Here is a 23,059-nt window from a genome sequence, read left to right as displayed (position 1 = left end):
GTAGTTTATTTGGACAATTTTGAGGCAAAAATGTGTTGGTGTATTTTCTACATAGTCCATCAGGATGTGTGAACAATTTATACCAAAGTTATGCCACTGTTTATACTTAAGTCTAAACAACCATCAAAATTTGTGCAAGGCAAGTCGTGCCCATCCATTAGACCTTTCGACAATCCATAAAAAATTTATGAACAATACATATGACTACATATTATTTCTTTTCCTCACTACCTTAAGACATGGATTTCGATTTGGTTAATGTCCAAACATGCATTATATAAGCTATTTCTAAAGCCATTTATAGATTAACATGATATCCTGTTAAAGAAACATCACTTCAATAGTAAAATCTATGATAGTTGGGCAAAGTTGAGTGGCCTTTTTTATTATAAAAAAATATTTAGTGACTGATTATAATATTCGGATAAAGTGAGTGTTTTTTTTTACAATAGTTTAGTACTTTTGGTCTAATTAAGTAAAACTTAAGTGACTATCCATAAAAGTATCAAGTATAATTTAGTTGTAGGTACTAGGAAATTTTCTTAATCCCTCTATTAATCTTTGGATGCATTCTCTAGCTCTCTGATTTAATATGGATGATCAGAATTGGGCATGTGCTCAGTGGTCTACCCTTTTGAACATTTTAGAACCATTTAAACATAGAAAGAGAGGAATTATTGAACCATGCCAAATAGAATATGGTATTTTATTTTGATAAAAAAGCAATTTTATTAAAATAAAAAATAGCCGTAGGATTTGAAATTTGATAAGTATTGTCCAAAAGTCAGAATAATTGAAGCAAACCTTGAGAAATATGAGAAGATAAGGAGAGGTTAAAATATAAAAACAAAAAACAGAGACATCTGACTTGGGAATAGAGAAGGAAAGTAGGGGGAGCGTCCCCTACAAATGTCTGTCTCATGGGGAAGGGTGGCTCATTGTCGTTGCTCGATTCATAATTCGTACGTCTAATAATTTTGAACTTTACTATTGTATACATTTACGTATGTGCACGGATATATCTATATATCTATATATATAATATCGGGAATATTCAAAATTAATCGTGAACTATGCGAAATAGTTTAGATATACCGTCCATTAATAGTCGTGTGTCCTTGTCGTTATAAAAGTGACTTCGTTGGATCTAATAGTAATTAGTATCTAAACACTTTGATTAGCACCTGAAGTTGTCACGTGCAGGATGCTCGTCAGTTGGTACGGTGTGGTATTTAGACATTTCGTTTGACATTTTCGATTTTCGATTTCTTAAAATGCTATACCAATACCACCTAATTAAATTCAGTATGATTCGACTTTTCTTTAATTGATTTCGGTTTATTCGGTCTGGTAACTTTGGTTTGTTTGGCTCGAATATTAGCTAATGCATAAAATCATAGACTGTAATATTCACAAATACAAAAATAAAAATATTAATAATATAGTATTAAAAAAAAAAAGATAAAAACAAAAAATGCTTAATCTGGACGGGAGAAAGGTTGAAATGTAAGTAGGCAACCAAAGAAAAGAGGGAAAGACACGCATAGTGGGAGAAAATATGGTAAAGGTTAAAGAGAACTATAAAAACAATTGAAAGGAAAATTATAAACTTTAATATTTATGTTATAATCAATAATATGTTGTGCAACTTAGTATATGTTTCGGTACGGTATCGGTATGTCGGTAGTTTTCTTTTGAATACCGAATATCACACATAATACCATTTTTTAAAAAAATTAAATCAAATACCATACCAAATACCAAAATTTTCGATTTCGATATGGTACTTCGATATTTACCAAATTATGCACAATCCCAGACTCACGTGTCCAACTATCAACAAGGGTATATTTGTTGGGATATATACTATTAACCATGGGTTTGGTTTAGATATGGTATTTATTAAGTAATAATTATTTATTCAGTTTTAATAAAGGTTTAAATAGATCATATATTAGTCTGTGTCCTTTGCTTATATAATAGATGATTTAGTATATAGAGTTTAGCTTATACACGGAAGATTAAATCATTGGTTCTTATAAGTATAAAGTTTGAGTTCACAATCTAATGATGGAATTGGACAAACCATCAGGAATGATTGTAGTACAATATTAAATATAATTTATCTTGATTATGAGAATGGTTTAATTCCAACCTCTTGTGCTAGTACATTTTGCACCAAGTAGAGATAAGTATTTCATACTGACTTAATAAAATAAACTCTCTAGCCATTAAATATACTTATACTCTTAATCTTGATATAATTATTATTAGCTGTGTATATTATTATTGTTTTGATTTATTAAAAGGCGAGATTCTTTCGTGGGTCAATATGCCTGGAAAATTGGACAATAATGATGTTCATTGGCGAAGTAATAGTTAGTTGATAGAATCCATGTCTCGGTTTAAAGATTGATGATACACCTTTATGAAAGCTTATAAGCTTTCATGTGTAAACCCGGCCGGTGGATTTTGTATCCGACACATGAAATAAGTTAAGCGAAAGTCTAAAGGAAATAATCAATAAATTAAATCGTTAGTAATTTAATTTAATTGATTAGTATCTGAATCTTAACATGGGGAGTTAAATAAGATTTAATTGATGGATTTCGAAATTGAATAAGGAGTGCAATTATGAATTTAGTGTAATAGTTCGTAATTAATCATGGTGGATATTAACTTCGAAAATTATAAATTATTTCCATAATTGGAAGCCTTGTTAATTAAATTATATGGTCCTGTTGTGCCTAAATAATAGAAAATAAAGGAATCATTTTTCTGGTGGAAAGGAAAACCTAACAGGTTTTGGAAAAGAGTTTTAACCCTTAAAACTTGTCTATAAATACATAAGGTTTTACACCTAGAGAAGAGAGAGAAAGTGGCCGAATTTTTCAGCCTTTTTCCTAGAAAATTTTGTCTACACGAAATTACTATTTCCAAATATTATTTGGGTAATACAGTAGAAGACCGTGGAACGTTCTGAGATCGTGATCCTGTGGGTGGTGGAGATTTCATTGAGTTGCTTTGGAATTGAAGGCTCACGTGATAGAGGAGCTTTGTCCACGCTTCAAGAGGTAACCCGTAAAATTTCGTTTATACTAGTTATCTAAATTACATGTGATTTTGATATTGGGATTGCTCCCGCTGCTTATTATAATCCATCAATACTTATATAAAATGTCGGAGGGAATAAAGTATAGATAATGAATTTCACAACCACTTTGATAGACTGAAGAATGAATACTGGAAGTTACAAAAGTATGTAGCTTAATGAAAACTGATCACAACATGCTCTAATTAAAATGGTACAAAGGTAAATGTCACTTTTCAATGACACGAAAGTTAATAAGCATGAAAAATAATAATAGTAATAACATCATAAACATGAATTTGATCTTTGGTTTTTGCTGGTAGGTCTCAGCAGGAGCAGCAAGATTTTCGCCTAAATTGATGCTGCTAATAAGGATAAAGCAGACAATTAAGGGGTTTTAACCGTGGCCTAAGGGGTTTGTTGTAGTTAAGCAAATATTGATCATTAGATATAAAAGTGGACAGGTGTAATAAAATAAAGGTGCATTTGAAAAGCTGGATAGCGGAGTCGGGATGCAGTCTAGTATTCTTTGGTCCAGTTTTTCTCAATAGACTTGTAGGATGTTGCCACGTGTGTTTCCAATATTTAAAGGCCAAGATCCTCTTGAAGTTTATAACCTATTTTGTATTATTTTAAATCCAAACAGTACCGGGGATGAGGCTGGTTTGATAGGGTTGATCTTAGACGCCTAGTGGTTAATAGAATTGTAGGATGTTACCACGAGTGTTTCCAATATTTAAAGGCCAAGATCCTCTTGAAATTTATAACCTATTTTGTATTATTTTAAATCCAAACAGTAACGGGGTGAGGCTGGTTTGATAGGGTTGATCTTAGACGTCCAGTGATTGATATTGTGTCCACACTACCCTTCTGTTTTCCATAGCTCCGGGCCTAATTACTGGTTATTGTTATTGCATGATCTATTTTATGTTTTTTATGACGTCGTTACAATTTCTATGGTTTTTGTTGACGACTGATATATAGTCTCTTCTTGTTTTCTTTCCGTCTTCCTGAACCGAGCGTCTATCGGGAACAACCTCTCTGCCCCAACGGGATAGGGGTAAGGTCTGCGTACACACTACCCTCCCCAGACCCCACTTTGTGAGATTTTACTGGATCGCCGTTGTTGTTGTTGTTGTCATAACCTTGTTTTTGGACCATTAGGGTGAACTTCGACGGCAGTAAATACATGAATCCATAGTTTTAACTTTCATTCTTCTTTTCCTTTCCTTTCGTTCTTTAGTTCATTTAGACTGGAATCATCTGCTTTTTCTTCTCCTCATCTTTGTAGTTTTCTTTACGAGTCAAATTAAATACTTTCTTTTGATTTTTTTTTATTTTTTTTTGTTCGTTTGTCCTCTTAGAAATGTGAATTTGTTGAGATTGTGAAAATTTGTTCTATATCAAACCAATTTCACCAAATACAAAATACAAGAATCGTTGTAGAACTAAGAGAAGTATCCAATCCTAACTCGTAAACTTTAAAAATGAAATCTTGAGACCAGTTAAAATCATGGGCTATGTTACTTGCATCAATCGAAAGTTCGCAACAGAAGTTAAGAAATAAGTTGTTTGCTTTTGAAAAAAATATAAAATGAGTTTTAGAATATAAGGAAGATCTTGGCCTTTACAACTTTGGCAACAGACGTGGCAGTATCTTACAAGTCCATTGAGAAAAACTAGACCAAAGAATACTGGAGGGGATCTCAGGGGTCGGGATTCAGTCCAGTATTCTTTGGTCCAGTTTTCCCCAATAGACTTGTAAGATGTTGCCACGTGTAGTTTCAATATTTAAAGGCCAAGATCCTCTTGAAATTTATAACCTATTTTGTACTATTTTAAATCCAAACAGTACTGGGGGTGAGGCTGGTTTGATAGGGTTCCACTTAGACGGCAAGTGGCTAATAGACTTGTAGGATGTTGCCTCGTGTGTTTCTAATACTTAAAAGCCAAGATCCTTTTGAAATCTATAACCTATTTTGTATTATTTTAAATCGAAACAGTACCGAGGGTGAGGCTGGTTTGATAGGGTTGATTTTAGACGGCCACTGACTAATATTATGTCCATACTATCCTTCTGTTTTTAATAGCTCCGGGCCTAATAACTAGTTATTGTTATTGCATGTCATCTATTTTATGGTTTTATGATGCTGTTACGATTTCTATGGTTTCTGTTGACGATATTGATATATTGTCTCTTCTTGTTTTCTTTCCGTCTTCCTAAGCCGAGCGTCTATCGGAAATAGCCTCTCTGCCCCATCGAGATATGGGTAAGGTCTGCGTACACACCACCCTACCTAGATCCCACTTTGTGAGATTTACTGGATCGTCGTTGATGTTGTTGTTGTAACCCTGTTTTTGGACCATTACGGTGAACTTCGACGGCAGTAAATACATGAATCCATAGTTCTAACTTCCATTCTTCTTTTTCCTTTCCTTTCATTCTTCAGTTCATTAAGACTGGAAATCATATGCTCTTTCTTCTCCTCATCTTTGTAGTTTTCTTTACGAGTCAAATTAAATACTTTCTTTCGAAATTTTTTGTGATTTTTGTTTTTGTTCGTTTGTCTTCTTAAAAGTATGAATTTCTTGAGATTATGAAATTTGTTCTATATCAAAGCAATTTCAACAAATAGAAAATACAAGAATCGTTGTAGAATTAAGAGAAGTATCTAATCCTAACTCATAAGCTTTAAAAATGAAATCTTGAGACCGGTTAAAATCATGGGCTATGTCTGCGTCAATCGGAAGTTCGCAGCAGAAGTTAAGAAATGAGTTGTTTGCTTTTGAAAAAATATAAAATGAGCTTTAGAATATCAGGAAGATCTTGGTCTTTACAACTTTGGCAACAGACGTGGCAGTATCTTACAAGTCCATTGAGAAAAACTGGACCAAAGAATACTGGAGGGGATCTCGGGGGTTGGGATTCAGTTCAGTATTCTTTGGTCCATCTTTCCTCAAAAGACTTGTAGTTTGTTGCCACGTGTGCTTCCAATATTTAAAGGCCAAGATCCTCTTGAAATTCATAACCTATTTTGTAATATTTTAAATCCAAACAGTACCGGGGGTGAGGCTGGTTTGGTAGGGTTGATCTTAGACGGTCAGTGGTTAATAGACTTGTAGGATGTTGCCACGTGTTTTTCTAATATTTAAAGGCCAAAATCCTCTTGAAATTTATAACCTATTTTATATTATTTTAAATCCAAACAGTACCAGGGGTGAGGTTGGTTTGATAGGGTTGACCTTAGACGGCCAGTGATTAATATTGTGTCCACACTATCCTTCTGTTTTTCATAGCTCCGGGCCTAATTACTGGTTATTATTATTGTATGTCATCTATTTTATGGTTTTTATGATGTTGTTACGATTTTTATGGTTTTTGTTGACAATACTGATATATTGTCTCTTCTTATTTTCTATCCGTCTTCCTGAACCGAGCGTCTATCGGAAACAGCCTCCCTGCCCCATCGGGATAGGGGTAAGGTCTGCGTACACACTACCCTCCCCAGATCCCACTTTGTGAGATTTTACTAGGCCGTCGTTGTTGTTGTCGTTGTAACCTTATTTTTTGGACCATTACAGTGAACTTCGACGGCAGTAAATACATGAATCCATAGTTCTAACTTCTATTCTTCTTTTCCCTTTCCTTTCGTTCTTCAGTTCATTTAGACTGGAAATCATATGCTCTTTCTTCTCCTCATCTTTGTAGTTTTCTTTACAAGTCAAATGAAATACTTCTTTTGAAATTTTTTGGGATTTTTGTTTTTGTTCGCTTGTCCTCTTAGAAATGTGAATTTGTTGAGATTGTGAAATTTTGTTCTATATCAAACCAACAAATACAAAATACAAGAATCGTTGTAGAGCTAAGAGAAGTATCCAATCCTAACTCGTAAGCTTTAAAAATGAAACCTTGAGACTAGTTAAAATCATGGGCTATGTTACTTGCGTCAATCGAAAGTTCACAAGAGAAGTTAAGAAATGAGTTGTTTGCTTTTGAAAAAAATATAAAATGAGTTTTAGAATATCAGGAAGATCTTGGCCTTTACAACTTTGACAACAGACGTGGCAGTATCTTACAAATCCATTGAGAAAAACTAGACCAAAGAATACTGGAGGGGATCTCAACCCTGGATGGAGGGGACTCAGGGGAGCCACTTCCATTAATTCCAATTCGAATAAGAATAAGAGTTAGAGGTCGTCGTAAAGTTAAGGTGGTTAAATAATTTTTTTGGACAAGTTTAACGGATAACTTATGTATTTATTTATTTATTTATCTATTTATATACATTTGTTCTTACAACTTGACACTTAAAGAACGAATATATAGTTAATTAAGGAAAATAACTAATCAATAGCTAAAAAATGTAAATTGATTGTCTCAACAAGGAAGTTATTACGCATTGTACTATTTTTCCCTTACAAGATATTGTCCCACTGGATTTTACTTACAATATTTTTAACGATTCAACCAAAAGGTGTATTGTTAGATATGTGTACCCTTTTTCCTAACTAGAAATTTTTTTCAACTGGGTTTTATTTTAGTTAAGGTTTTAATGAGAAATATTATTTGTTGAATAGACATTCAAGGGGGAATGTTATAATAATATTTTATTTTATAGTGAATGTCTATCTTTTAGAGAGCTTTTAGAGTTTGTTACTTTATAGCTAAGTCATTTTTTTCCCTATAAATAGAGGGGTTCTATTTCATTCTAATTTATTCCAAATCAATAAGAATTCTCTCTCTACTTTTCTCTGCAATACTCTTCTTCTTTTATTATATTATTTCAGCCAAATATTTATTTGGCTGTAAATTATTTCATTAAAGTTAAAAGAAATTTTTAAAATTAAATTATTTCAAATATATAAAGTAATTTATTTAGACATACTAAAAAAGAAAAGTATGTCATTTAAATTAAAAAATAGAGTATAAAATTATTTAATTTAACGTAAATATAGAGAATAAAGTTTTATCATTCCTTATAAACGGAAAATAAGCAAAATGGGCCAATATGTAAACCCAGATCCCCAGAAATAAATTTGGGGGCAAAAAGGAAAAAGAAAGACTCTGGGGAAGACTAATACCATTACGAGAGTAACAGATTAACAGTAGTTTCTAGAGAATCGGCATTCAGTAATGGAGAGACTTCGATGCCAGAGGATCGGTTGCAACGCCACCTTCACTGAGGATGATAACCCTGAAGACTCCTGCACTTATCACGAATCCGTTCGTCTCCCCCTTTATTTAATCTCTCTGATTCAATTTCTCTTTTTAAATTTAATTCATGTATTCACTCCAGTTTTAATCTCTTTAAACTTCATTATAATGGAAGTCTTTACTATTTAATTGTTCGATAATGTTTTTAAACGTGAACTTATAATTAGCAAGTACATCAATCTGATTGGTGTAGTCTTGTACTTTGAGGTAGTTTAGGAAGAATTTTTTTTTTTTTTGTGGAGAAATATAATGAGTTTTTAACTATACTATCCTTTTTAGTGTAGTTAACTAACTGTATAAGGGGATAAATAACAAATCATGCAATAATGTTGATCTTCCAGTTTTGCCCATATAAAACAAACCTATTTATAGCATAAATATCCAATTAGGATAAGGGAAGTGAAAAAACTAGCTAAATCTACTGAATGCATGGTAAACTTTACCTAGTGTATCGGTCAGAAATCTGACCAATCGACCGTCGTGGTATCGACCCCGTCTCAAGTACGCTCCCCAAAGCAATGACCAGCGAACCTGACCTCGCCCAATCCGCATCAAATACGAAGCAAGCGTTGAGGTCGCCCCCTCTACCTGGTCGACCAAAAGAAGGCCCAATGGGCGTGAGGCCCCAACTCTAAGTAGGGAAGAAAAGAGTTGTTTTAAGGGGAGCTCTCCAGATATTTTGAGGTATTCTCTCTCCCTCTCTCTCTCTCTCTCCTTCTCAAGAAAGGAAAAGAATATCCCTTCTCCAAAAAAGAAGAAGCCCCAGAAGAAGAGAGATAAACGGGTTCCTTGAACCTCTCCCAAAAAAGGCAGGATCGATCTGGAGGATAGAAAATGGATTACTATTCCCTGAACCTCTCTAAGGAGAGGCAGGGCCAATTTTCATGATCAATAAAGTCTCTTGAATGTCATCTCTATTACGTTTGCTATCCTATTGCTTCAGTTCTTAATTCGGTATTAATTATGGTTGGCTATGATTTACCCCTTTTTATACATTTGATTGATTTGCTTAAATATTGTTCGGCGCAACATTTTAAGTCAAACAAAAGTGAAGAAATGAACTCTTATCAACAAGATGAAAATTTAATAGTCAATCAGTTGAACTACTGAGATTCTCGTGTATAAATGAGACCTACTCAATTAAGCAAACATCTTCATGTGGTTGCTCTTTCATTTCTTGTTTACGAAAATTGTTTGGTAGAAAAGAAAATAGTTTTGCATTTTTCAAAATCTTTGAAGAAAGAAATATAAAGAAATAAAATCCTTTTTCTCTTTGATAAAATAATTTAAACTTGTATTTGGTGGTAGCAACTTAGCCCTTTCTTGTTAATCCTTAACCAATATTATAATTAGGCGGAATGACTTTCTGGCCACTTAAACTTGACGGGGTTTTAAAAGCCGATACAGAATTTTTCAACTTTTCCATTTGAACACTCGAACTCATTTTTCCCCTAACTAATAACAAGTTTGACCATTGATCATGTCCATGTAGCATCAGTTGGTCCTAATCAGCAGGCAGCGTGAGGAACACGATGCACAGGAGCGTGAAAACACCCTTCCCAACGCCCAACAGTACAAAATGGATTGTATTTAAGTGTCTTCTTATTCATTCCTTCTAAAATATCATCTTCCTCCATGTTTTAAAATCTGAAGCTCCATTTTTATTTTATTTGGAGCTATAGTTTAGGTCGGATAATTTGCAGGTTTGCGTGAACAGAGGAACATAGAGAACCGGGAATGAACAAGTGAAGGTTTGGTTAGAGAGAGATTAAATGAGGGGAGGGGCCGGTCTATGGAATGAAAGATGAGACCCAGATCTGTGGGGTTAGGATTTTCGTGCCCTTGACGTGTAAGACATTCATTAGTCATTTGTTGACTGGATGACGACTATGTGTATGTGTAATACACGCGCGCATGGTCTCTTGTCGGATGTGTTTATTAGTTATGGAAAAATGAGTTTGAGCGTTCAAATGGGAAAGTAGAAAGTTTATGCATCGGCTTTTAAAAACTCGACAATTTTAAGCGGCCATGAAGCCATTCTGCCTTGTGGTTCCAAAATCTCTGTCTTCACAAGATTTTTGACGAAAGGGTAAGCTGGTCAATTATACAACTGTCACGAGTTCACCAGCAGGGTCGGATTGAGGCGTATTAACATTAAGAGAGCTTTTGACCAATATTGTCCCTTATCTTTGAGGGTAGGTCTATTTTGGTCCCTTAAATATAACCCTGAGCATATTTAGTCCCTTAAGTATGCTAAAGTGGAGCACCTTTAGTCTCACTGACACAATGTGTTCAGAAATTAACAGTGTTGCCTAACTCTGATTGATGAAGCAAATCTCTGCTCTGAAGCAAAACGTTTCCTCACCTTTTATTGGATAACGCAAATTATCACTTTAATTCCTTATTTTTATATAATGTCTTCTAAAATTTTGACCTTGAAATTATTTTCTTCTGTGCCAGTTTTCAATGAGAAAATGACATTGTATAGCGCCAGTAAAGTAATAGCCGAAAAAAGATATAAAATTTGTGTATTTTTTTTTGTATATATATATACATTTAAAAATTTCGGTTGATTTTTTCAAGAAGAAAAGTTAAAATTTGAAAAAAATAGAGTTGCCACGATCACTTCTAGGCATATTATTGAAGCAAACGAACAACCAATTTGTATTATCATTTTAGCCCGTGCTAGAAACTATTTACTTCTGGTAGCCGAAAAAATATATAAAATTTGTATAATTTTTGTATATTAACATACAAAATGTATATATATACAAAAAAAATTACACTAATTTTATATATTTTTTCGGCTATTATTTTTACAGAGGCTATACAACGTTATTTTCTCATTGAAAACTGGCACCAAAGGGGATATTTTCAAGGTCAAAATTTTAGAAGACATTATCTAAAAATGAGGAATTAAAGTGATAATTTGCGTTATCCAATAAAAGGAGAGGAAACGTTTTGCTTCAGAGCATAAAATTTGCTTCATGAATCAGAGTTGGGTAACACCGTTAATTTTTGGACACATTGCGTCAGTGAAACTAAATGTGCTCCACTTTAGCATACTTAAGGGACTAAATATGCTCATGGTTATATTTGAGGAACCAAAATAAACCTATCCCATATTTGCCAAAAAGTCAACATTGAGACGAAACTAGAATTAAATTAAGGACACCTAGCTTAACAGATTTGCGATTTCAATATGGCGAAGGTGGAAGTTGCAGAAATGCAGAGCTCCGTCCACGAAAACGATAAGAATGTTTTGGAGTTTATGGATTCAACTGACAGCTATCTAGTTCTTATGAATTCTCTCTCTTCGTCACTTCGCCAGGTTACAATTTCTTCCTTTCCTTATAGTTTACCCCTCTATTGTGATTTGAATTTTTTTTTTCTCCAAACGAAAAAATCACTCAATTAGATATGTGTATAACAATAACAACAAAACCAGTATAATCCCAAAAGTGGGGTCTGGGGAGGGTAATGTGTACCCATACCTGTGACGATTAGATATGTATATGTTCAGCTATAATCCTCTCTATCCCTAATTGTGGATCCAGAATTTGGTGTGAATCGATTTGCAGCTATTCTTTGTGTGTGTACATATAATATGTTACTCATAATGAATATTTGAGTTTGATTAAGCTGATTGCAAGTGGAAGAATATTCAAATTTGTGCAATAACAGCTGTCGATCCAATAAAGTTGCTATAGTATTTACTTTGCATTTGCTTACTGGCAGGGATGGTTTGAGTTGGCGAGTGCTAGGCATTCGATGGGTGCTTCACGTATCAATAGTGCTTTGTTTGACCTCAAATCTCATTCTGCTGCCACTACGTTGCAGTTAAACAATTTGGATGGTAAATCCATACCTTTTTTGCAGCATTTGTGCATTTTACTTGACGGCACACAAAATTATCTGTATCATGTTCATTCTGTAGTGGGACTTCTCTTCTGCTAGTTTACATAACCGCATTGAAAGTAGTAATCCGACTGTAATGTTTTTGATATGTAGCTGGGCCTGAATTAGAGAAATTGCATTTCAGTTTGTGTAAGTGGGCATCGTCTGAGAGTCCAAAAAGCTCTTCTGAGGAAGCAAAATTTGAGGAGGATAAACTGTTACAGAGGAAATCCAGTAGCCCAAAGGTTCTGAAGCAGGACGGTTCCTCAAATTCTGGTACAGAATGCATGTTTCTGGCTCTTTTAGCACTCATAATGTTTCTTAAAAAGTAGTTTAAAGGAGAATAGATACTAGGCAGTTAACACAATATTAAGTAAAGCACCTACTAGGTTCTAATACGTACTAGACCTGAATTTTCAGCTACTCTTACTGAGGTACAAGCATGGAAATGTTTCTCTCTCAGTGTTTGTAGTGCAGACTGCATGACAATATTTCCGACCTTGTTCCTTCAGCAATTTGTTAGTGCCATGGAAGTCCAGTTTAAGGAATGCTTCTTCGACACTTACAGCAAAAGATAATGTAATATATAACTGAATAAAGGACGCATCTTCTTTTCCTTTACCTGAATTAAGCATCTATCACAACAAAGATTCTAACTTTCTTTCTTTTTACATTTTTAAAGAAGTCCAGGAAGAAATGCCAGAAGCTACTGAATCACCACGTACGGTTGATGATCAAGTAAGTGGCTTAGTAGGTGGTATGATTTTATTAGGCGATGCTTGCCTCTGGAACTTATAATGCATTTTTCAATTACTCTCCTAATCCATGCCACGTACTAACCCCCCCCCCCCCCCCCTTCCAGGAAAAAAGAAACAGAAATTCCCATCTATGAAACGGGTAAGCTAGGATATTCAACCTCTAATTGAGTTAGTTGATCGAATGCATGAATAGTTCTGAAAATGTAGCTTGCCAGAGTCACCTTTCAATGCGAAGACTCTGCAGGTACTGACACCATATCTGAATGCTCCATGCCCGATAAGTTTATTTGATATTTAGATAATTCTGTTCAGAATATTGAGTACCATCTGAAAAAAAGAATATTCAGTGACGTGATTTGGATTGAGTCCTTTCTTTTCTTCTGATAAGGATTATCAAATTTTATTTCTGTGACGTGATTTGGAAATGAATATCGATAACCAAACCTTTTTTATACTTTTGTAAACTTGTTTTTAGCTGACATATCTTCCCAATTGTATTATCCCCTCTCTTCATTCAAAGTTTCCTGCAATTTTCCTCTGTGTGAATTCATAAAACTGAAATGAAGAAATCTTCTTCTTCTTCTTCTTCTTCTTCTTCTTCTTCTTCTTCTTCTTCTTCCGTATTCTAACAAGCACTATGAAAGCCATAGCTAGTTTACTTTTGCTTTCTATACATGGATTTCAGCTTAATTATGTTCCTACAATCGTTCCATATTGCCTCTTCTACTAATTACAAGTACCACTAGTCTAATTTAGTTTGTGGACATGCAAAATGTATATTCTTTGTCTCAGCTTAGTTCACAATATTCCAAAAATGACAGAATATCCCATAATGAAGATTCCAAGTCAATAAACATTGTGTTTATTATTTGGCCCTTGAAGTGACATGTTTGAAAAACTATTTCTCTTCTACATGTCAAGTTGTCTATCAGCTTTTCGAACCATCATTCACCAACTCTAATGAAATTGTCCATCAACTCTCCTTGGTTTTGATATCCGAGCTAGTACCCAAAATTGGATAAGTGAAGTGCAAATCTACAAGGTTTGAGTTTTACTTTTCTCAACCTTTTGGTTAAGATCAAGATTAATAAATCTGCAAAAGTTGGATTTTCAGAGTTCAGCTTAGATATATAATCAAAGATACCTAATTGGATTTCATACTTTTTTGGCAATACCTTTTAACTTTCCCATTTACAGATGTTTTTTGGACTCAGATCAATCTTACTAATCTATTTTCCTGGTTACCTCTCTTTTTATTTATTTGGCTTTGAGCATTATTGCATACATCAAATTTAATGTTACTGTATTTCTTTACTAGGCCCGAAAAGAGCGGCTCAAGTCATTATCCATGTTTGGGATGCTGGTCTCTCCCAAGCTTCGAGCTGCCCAATTGTCATTTGAGACAGGTAAATTGCTTTCATACCTCCAGAACCATCAGAAGTACCTTTTTACCTAGGTATACTGGAGATCAAAGTGACTTGGAGTGCCAAAAAATCCCGGGCGGAGTTAACCTTTTGAGAGTTTAGAATATTAAATAGAAATGACGTGTGCGTGAGAGACAGGGTGGTGTATGTCTCTCTCTTCTCTAGCCAAATATACTGTATGAACTCTAGAACTGGTGTTTCTAGCCATCTACAGGACTCACTGAAATCTGGCATTAGCTTTGTGGCTTATCTATGTATGCAATCCTTCTTTGCCTCATCTTGATAACATGAGTGCCCTTATCTTTTGCAGCTCTGGAAACTCTAGTAGAAGTAGCAAATAAACGGGCAGACCTGCTTAATGCTTATGACCAGGTGCGAGAAAAGATGGAGACCACCACCAAATGACCAAAGGTTATACTTCTCTTGGTTTCCCTGGTTCCTTAATCCATGGGTGTTCTTTTCTTTTCTTTTTGGGGTTCAGAAAAATAATCAGTAATGAGTGCTCATTAAGTTCAAGCACACATTAATCTAGTTGTATTTTTGTAAGATAACATGTTTTCTTATGTGCCTTTACCAGAAGCCCTGTCTGGAGACCTCGCCTTGCTCAGTAGCCTGCATCCTTTGCCAGGGGGGATTAAATCGAATAAATGCAAATAGGGTCCCACCTAAATAGGAAAAACAAAAAGGAGAAAAAGAAAGATGAGGAACAGACTCAAGGTCTGGAGATGGTGGCATTGGTGAAACAGAGAGATGATGGCATTATTTGAACTGATCTATTTTTAGAACAACTCTCTTCATGCCTGCTGTCCTTACCGCAAGTTTGTATTTCTGCTTAGCTGTAAGATTCTCTGGTGTACAGTTCTTGCACATTTCATATGGCTTTTTCCACAGTGCAGGGATTTAATTTGTGCAATTAACTCAAAACTTATGAGCTATGGTCCTTTTGGGGGGTGCGTATTCAATGGCTAACTAAATGAATCAAGTCTTGTTATGTTAAATATTGATATCTAGAAAGGATTTTATTGTGATGGAATGTTTAAGAATTCCGTTTTGAGATGTCATCTGAGCAGCTTACTTACTACAGTACTAAGATGCTTACTTACTACAGTGCTAAGATGCCAAGTATTACCATTCGATCTTATGACAATCCATTCGCTACTGTCTGTTTTGGAAGCTTTCCTCTACTCTAACTTTATTACAAAGTTGGACGTGCAGAAAGGAATGAACAAACTTTCAGCAGGGAGGTCATACTAAAACCATCGTCCTGGTGCTTTCTTCAAAAAGTAACTAGAAAACGACGCATGAAAACAGGGGAGAAAAAAAGTTGAAGTGGTACGGTATGTGCCCCTCACAACTTCGTAGTCTCTTAAATATTTGGATAGCCTTCAACTCAAGCTCGAACAAAAGGTTATCAGGATTAGGTACTATTCTTCTAATTGTTTCCCACAGTACTTCAACCATGTGTGGAAATAATATCTATGGTTAATGAATTGAGCCTTAAGTATCGACGACATTAGTTTTGAGTAGTGTTCTTTGTTTTATAGCCCCATAGATAAATCTAACAGTGGATTCACTCCTTATATTCCATCTTTCACTGTTTTACTCAATCACCAGAGACCCCACTTGTGTGATTTCAGTGGACTGTTGATGTTGTTGTATTGTTTTTTCAGTGGACTGTTGATGTTGTTGTATTGTTTTACTCAATTAACGGATAGTTTTATGTAAACAGAAGTCAGTGCATGCTCGATTGCATTTAATCTAAATTTCCGAATATGAATTACCCGTAGCTTATCCTCGGATGATTTCTTTACCGTGCAGTAAGGTGTGTTACTTAATTATGCGAGAACCCCACTGTAGTACTAGTAGTTTACACACACAGTAAAATTGGTGGATTTACTGTCAGAAATCGGATTCAGTCCTTAAAATAGAAGGAATGTATGAGTGTGCGAGGTCCTTCTCTCTTTTCTTTTCACCTTTATATTACAGAAAGTGATGCAGTTAGTCCAGTGCACGTTTCTTCGTGCTAGAGACCGACTTTCCCAACATGTCACTTCATGGTCATCAGAAGTTACCTTTAGTTCGCAAGTCACTCTTTGGAGTTGGGGAAACTTCGTACTGTAAAAGATAAATAGACAAGGATGAAGCTACCTCCTTTCACGGCCGAAAGATTTAATAAACAAAGAAATTTGTTGGCATAATTGATACTAAAAATTGACTATTATTAACAAGGGAAGAGCAAAAAAGAGGGTTCTACATGTATTTTCCTATGTGCAAAACTAATCCTGCTTAATTTGTTGTGACACCACACTAGTTGATCTTTCGTTAGCCTTGACATGTTCAGGACCCTAGCCACTAATTTCATGTCTACTTGACAGAAAAAGTAAAGTACATGATCTGAATCCTCTTCTCTTTGCTTCCTGAACTTCCTTAATATGCAATTTCCACTTCTCAAAACATCCTGCAGCTTCTTCTCTTTCTGCATTTTTCCATAAAAATAGAGATTAAGTCCATGTCATTGTAGATTCCAATTATAAAAACAGATATTTTGAGACTTAACATAAATAAGTAAATAAAAATATTCTTATCTCTACCATCTTAAGCTTTCATATGATATAATCACTATAGAAAGCAAATCTCTGTGACAAACTTAGAAACTAACCTTTTCAAGATTTTTTCTGATCTCCAGTAAAAGCTCTAAGTCATCCTCTTCTTGAACCTCTGGATGAATTCCCTTTTGACCTTTCGCTTTTGCCATCACACTATAGCAATCTTTATCAGCTCTAACAAAGCGCCAAAATATTCGTATTGATTCTTCCAGTATCTCCACTAGCATGTCATTTTTAATTGAATAGTCATCTTTCTCTCTTGTTCTTGCCTTGTTTCTATCTTTCACTCTGTCATCTGCATATCACTTTGTAAATTTAATACACTATATTTCACTACCTTTTATAGGAGAAGAGGTGTCCATATCTAGAGGTGGCAATTAATCCATTTTTTAGTAACTCGCTCAACTAGTCCAAGTTTAACGGGGTTGAGTTGTGACATATTTGTTAACTTTATCCAAGTTGAACCCAAAACTACCACCATCAAACTATTGAGTCAAAATGGATCAAAATAGTGTAACTCAACCAGTATAATCCAAACTCAAGTTTGGAGATCTAGAATTATGTAAAAGCTAAAGTTTTAAAAAAAATTAAGTTTTTTTTTCTTTTCCAAAATAAAAATAAAAAGGAGGAGAGGTCGGGTCATGTTGGATGAGCCGGGCTATGACTCGTTACTCTTATTTTGACTCATCTTGAGCCTAAGTAAACTTTTGGTAAATTGGATCATGACTCATTTTTTGATTTGACCCCTTTTGACCACCCCAAATGTGAAGAATCTTCTCATTTGCCACATCTAATTTTATCTACGAACAATCAAGTAACATGAGGAAAAAGAGAGCTGTCTAATCAGATGCTAACCTCTTATAACAGGAACTTGAAGAAGAAGATTACGAAGATCATATCTGCTCTTGATATAATATTGAACTCTATGTCCCTGAAAAGGTTCATTTTCTATAAATCTTTGCATGAGCACTTGAAACTGTTGAAACTCTCCAGCAACTTCATTGTATTTTCGTATCCCACGTGGGTCAGAATCCCACAAAGTTAAAGCCTTCATATATTGCCAGTGCAGAAATTCCCAGGAAAGGCACATCTGTCCAACGTATACCACTTCCAAATCACTCTGCAATTCTTTGATAAACTTTACCATTGGGTCAATGTCGTCATGACTTTTATGTTTGAATAGCCTAATATTTTGTGAGACAAGGGATTTTAGTGTTGGACCTGAAGATTTCTGGTTGAAGAGTAATTGCAGTGGATCTTTTTGAGGATCTTTCTGCAAATAACCTGTAAAAACATGTTGGATTAGAGCCATATTTTGAAAAGATCCTTTTAAACTACTAGTGTTTAAAGCAAATTAGCTACAATATACTTTGTGAGAAACCAAATTCAAAAGCTCGTGATTTTGAATTAACAATTTCAAGCTATAGGTGGCACACAAACGATTTTCCAAGAAGCAATAAGGAATTTTGCGAAGCAACTAGATGGACATTTTTAGGGAAGAAAACTATGATCCGCTAAGTAAGCGGAGCCACCTTATGCAACATGTTTTGCCTGAAAATTACACTATTTAGCTAGGTAATTTTTATTTTTTTATATATACATACACTATATGTTGACTCCCTTTATTTATATTTTGACACCCCTTACGATTCCGCCATGGTACTTAACCAGTCAATACTAACAAATTCAATAAATTTCAAGGTCAAGATTATAAGCAAATTGTTTGTTGTTGGCCAACAAACGTATGGGTATGAACTATGAAAGTATAAAACATACAACTTTCCAGATATGGTCATACTCAAATGGTTCTTTTACTTGTGTATTCTGTTTACACAGCTTCACAAGAAAGAAACATGTACATACTTCTAGCAAGTGCAGTAGTATATAATAAGGACATCTTGTTGTGTTTAAACAACATTTTTGACCTACTCAAACGGTATAAACATTTAAAAATGTCAAATGTGTATGAGTGTATCATTATCTAACCTTTTGTTTTTCACATGGACATAACATAAAATAGGAGAAAGGTAGAAGTAAGCCTTTTCACTGGGGCAGACCTCTGTTCCTTACATCATGAATCCAATGTGTTGCATTTCATGTTACTATTATGAATTTCAGGAGCCCCAACAAACTAGATCTTGTGGGTCCAATATTAAACTTTAGAAATAATTAAAGGTGAGCCACTTTATTATTTTCACTCGTATTACTAATTGGTTCACATCAATGAAATATCATGATAACGGTGGACACTAATCCTTGTGCACCCGCTAAGAAAAGACTAACATAATGACGCTTAGAGTTTTAACTTTTATGCGCCAAATATTGACAATGTATAAAAAGGTAATTACGTAGTTTAGAGTTGTGACGTACCTATTGCATACATCTTCTGATACGTCAAAATGTCAAATTTGCGAATTCTTTCTCTGTAACTCTTGTAGAATTTGTGAAGTTCGCTCATGCAATCTTCACGGTGAAGCATTTCATCAATCTTCCATGGTTGTAATTCGTCCATTGTTGGAGACTCAGATTCTTCCAAAATAGTAGGCAAACCCGTGGCTCTGACTTTTCTAATTTCCATCTTTAATTGTTCAATCAATTCTTGATGTTCCCACAATGACTCTAATTTGTTTGCATCCCCAGTTGAATCAACAACCGCTGCATTGTTTGACTTGAGATTTTCAGACTCTATTGAACCATTTATTATTAACTTGTCATCTTCTGTAACAAATTCTACAACTTTAGCCGTGTCCAAATCTTCATTAAAATCATTCTGTGATAAAAATTCTGAATCCTCTTGTTCTAATTTGCTCAACTCTTCCATTATATCATGATCACTGTCCTCAAAATTCTCAGTTTCAAGACTTTCTTCAGACAATTCAAGATTTTTTGCTTCTGAATAATAAGCATTAATATCATTCAAAGAATCAAGCTCACATTCACCTCCAAAGTCATCATCTGATAAAAATCCATCACTGTAGGAATTTACTAACCTGCTCATAAGAGAACGCATATGCTCAAAACCAACAGATACAGAATCTGAATCTGTACTCAACGAATCTTTTTCTGATTGAAACAGAAAGTCATCAGTAAAATCTGAATCACCTAAAAATTGTTTGCATACAGTATCTGATTCTCCTATCATGAATTTCATTCCCTCAATTTCTTTAATTTCATCTTCCTCCTGAATGACTTCTTTTTTACTAGGAACATGTATTGGAATAGAAACAGTTTCTTTAACATTCAGGTTCACAACTTCTGGTTCTTGAATTAAGCTGCTATAATTCTTCACAGATACAAACTCAGAGGTGACAAGTTCAGCAGTTTCATTCTTGCTCTTACTAAATTCCTCATAGGTTGGGAATTTAAAGTTAAAACAAAACTCAGTTTTCTGCAACTTGTCATTCTTGTCTGAATCCGCATACTCAACAACTTCCTCAAAATCTTCGAACTTGGGTTCTAATTCTTTCTCAGACTTAACATTGTCGGATTCTTTTTGGTCTTCTTCTTCAGGCAGAACGTCAAAAAAATCTGAATTGTCGTTTAAAGGAGCGTGACCCCTTCTTAATCTGTAATTCCCAACAAAAAAAAAAGGAAACTTTTAAAAAAAAATATGGAGGATGGTTTCATCACAAACAAAATAAAGTTAATGAAAAGAATGAAACTTGATACCTGAGGAACAATGTGGGGATGAAGCTGAACAGAGGAAGCAAATAGATGGAAACAGAGACCAAAACGGTAGCAAGTAACAAAAACAGGTTTTGATAGAAAACTCGAGAATAAAAATCCATATTCAGAGAAATGAAAAGGGTGGTGAGAGGAAAGGTGTTTGGAAATTGGCCATGGATTTATTTTAAACAACTATGAAAAATTCAGTTTGAAGGAACGAAACAGAGGAAACAGAGAAATTTAGAGCAGTTTGAAGGAAAAATCATAGCACGTTTGAATTTTGTTAAGAGAGAAACGGACTCAGCACCTGTAAAAAATAAACGAACAACTCAAGTCAAAAGTTGAAAAGATTAGCAAGAAAAACATTAATTCTGGGTGGAGAAGAAATTGAAACCTGACCTAACTGGAGAATTTCACATATTCATGAGTAAAACACTTGAGAGAATGATAGCAACCAGTCACCATCTTGGCCTAATTCTAATTCCAAATTTTCAATGAGAGAGAAAGAGGAATTTGGGTTTGTTATAAAAGGTCGACTACAGAATCGGAATTATCAGTTGAGAAGTCCTGTTCTTGCTGCTTATTCTTTGGAGACGAGATTTTTAGTGGGGGGGGGGGGGTGGGGGGGGAGGGGGTGGGAGGATAGATACCAAATAGATATATAGGAGTAATTTGGGGTTAAAATTGAGAATTTAGGTCTTCTCTTTTTTCTTTTTTTCTTTTTCAGTTGCAGTAGGGACTTAAGTTGCAAATTCCATTTCACGCCACAATATTTGCAAATTCTATTTCACGCCACGTATTTTTTCCTCTTGTTGCTTTAAGTCCACATTCGAATATAATAATGTTGGAAAATCTCTACATGCTAAATCAATTACTTTTAGTACTAACATTTTAGAGCTTGTAACGAGTAAATTAATGTGAATTCTCTTAGAAGTGGCATGCATACTCCTTATCCCGTGGGATAATTAGCTCATTTGTGTACAAGTTTGGCCTTTGCAAATGTTATTGCGTATTAGTATTTGCAGAGGCGGATTCAAGATTTAAGGTTTATGGCTTCCTACCGTAATTTTAAATTAATATGCAATAATCGGATTCTGAATGGACTTATGTGCCAGGATTTGGAATTGACTCATTGAGATATGGCGTGTCTGCGTCTGCAATTGTGCTGAGAAGGAAGTTTCTCTACTTTGTTCACACCGCGTTGATTCAAATGGTAAAACGGTACTATTCATAATTACATGCCCACAAAAGAAGAAAGATAAAAACAAAGTAATTAATGACAGTGAAAGTTCTTAGGCAGCTTTGGCCTACGCGTAATCTAATCTCTAATTACACAAAATAAATGAATAATCAATCTCCTATCAATAAATTCTTCTTACCTAATACTTACCAAGCTATTAATTCATCATCGCTAAATTGACCAACTCATAAATAATATTGCTACTCCCTCCGGTTCACAATAAGTGTCAAATTTACTTTTTCATTTTGGTTTAAAATAAGTGTCCACTTATGTAATCAAGAAAGAATTCAATATGTTTTCACAAAATAACCCCTACGTACATATCCCTAAAAAGTTTTCTTACTCCTCACATTAAATGTTTAATTAGGGGTAGTTTAGTCATAGTAGGTATTTTTGTATAGAATTTAGTATTTTCTTAATGGGCGTGCTAAAAATAAATTGGACACTTATTGTGAACCGGAGGGAGTACTGCATCTCCATATCTCTTTACTCCTGCACTTTAATTTAATGTTTGTGGATTTTATTTTCAAGCAAGTTATCATCACTTAACTACATTGTAAGAATATTCCTATCAAAGATAAAATAAAAAACTTCTTATTTTTTTTCAAAATTTTGATTTTGTTTTAAAATTTGAAAAGCCAAAAGTGACAAACCTTTGGACTGGTAGTTATATTTCTCATTGACCTTTTTTTTTTGGCAAGATTATGTATTTGTGAATTCACAAGATGTCGGTTTTTTGCAACTTTGACTGAAAGGTCGAGGAGTAAACATAGAACTCGGGAACCACATTCTCATTGAACAAATGTGTGGAAATTATCGACATTTAGGTATAGGAAATAACTACGTTTTTATATTGCTAATTGTGAACCATCAACCAAGCCCACGCGTACATAACGATGGTAATAGCATATTTAAGACGTACAACAAACGGCAATATTGGTTTTGCGTTTGGTGTAAATTCCCCAACACAGTCAACCATAGTAACAACCGTAAGGAAAATGAGTAGATAATATTGATTAAGAACAAGAAGGAAAGAAGAACAACTTATCAAAAATACTGTGTCGTGGCAAGCCACTGCCTTGAAAGCGATTTCAGCCCGACTAGGTGCAAATCGTTAAGACCGGTCACTCCCCAAGGTCCCACAGCACCTCCAAACACGTGC

The 23,059-nt window shown here is 34.6% G+C and overlaps 2 protein-coding genes across 4 annotated transcripts; one reads left to right on the top strand and one right to left on the bottom strand.

Moving 5' to 3' along the window:
• Positions 1–11,447: 11,447 nt before the first annotated feature.
• LOC109215232 (coiled-coil domain-containing protein 115) lies at positions 11,448–15,446 on the top strand. 3 transcript variants are annotated; one of them, XM_019379261.1, is made up of 7 exons: positions 11,454–11,637; positions 12,045–12,162; positions 12,318–12,479; positions 12,889–12,941; positions 14,280–14,367; positions 14,696–14,796; positions 14,963–15,446. In XM_019379261.1, the coding sequence occupies exons 1-6, from the start codon at positions 11,509–11,511 to the stop codon at positions 14,788–14,790; spliced, it is 645 nt and encodes a 214-aa protein (XP_019234806.1). In that variant the 5' UTR covers positions 11,454–11,508; the 3' UTR covers positions 14,791–14,796; positions 14,963–15,446. The 3 variants fall into 3 exon arrangements, with proteins under 3 accessions (XP_019234807.1, XP_019234806.1, XP_019234805.1); XM_019379260.1 differs by having other exon boundaries at positions 12,886–12,941; XM_019379262.1 differs by lacking the exons at positions 14,280–14,367; positions 14,696–14,796; positions 14,963–15,446 and adding an exon at positions 12,624–12,782 and having other exon boundaries at positions 11,448–11,637; positions 12,886–12,941.
• Positions 15,447–16,534: 1,088 nt separating this feature from the next.
• On the bottom strand, positions 16,535–21,256 carry LOC109215231. Its single transcript, XM_019379259.1, has 6 exons — positions 21,057–21,256; positions 20,661–20,964; positions 19,362–20,557; positions 17,847–18,275; positions 17,045–17,286; positions 16,535–16,861 (listed from the first exon to the last, which is right to left on the bottom strand). The coding sequence occupies exons 2-6, from the start codon at positions 20,777–20,779 to the stop codon at positions 16,607–16,609; spliced, it is 2,241 nt and encodes a 746-aa protein (XP_019234804.1). The 5' UTR covers positions 20,780–20,964; positions 21,057–21,256; the 3' UTR covers positions 16,535–16,606.
• Positions 21,257–23,059: the final 1,803 nt, after the last annotated feature.

The sequence above is a fragment of the Nicotiana attenuata genome, unplaced genomic scaffold (genome assembly GCF_001879085.1).
Source record: "Nicotiana attenuata strain UT unplaced genomic scaffold, NIATTr2, whole genome shotgun sequence".
NCBI lineage: Eukaryota > Viridiplantae > Streptophyta > Magnoliopsida > Solanales > Solanaceae > Nicotiana > Nicotiana attenuata.
Note: the sequence above shows the minus strand (reverse complement) of the source record. Positions and strands in the feature narration are given on the sequence as shown.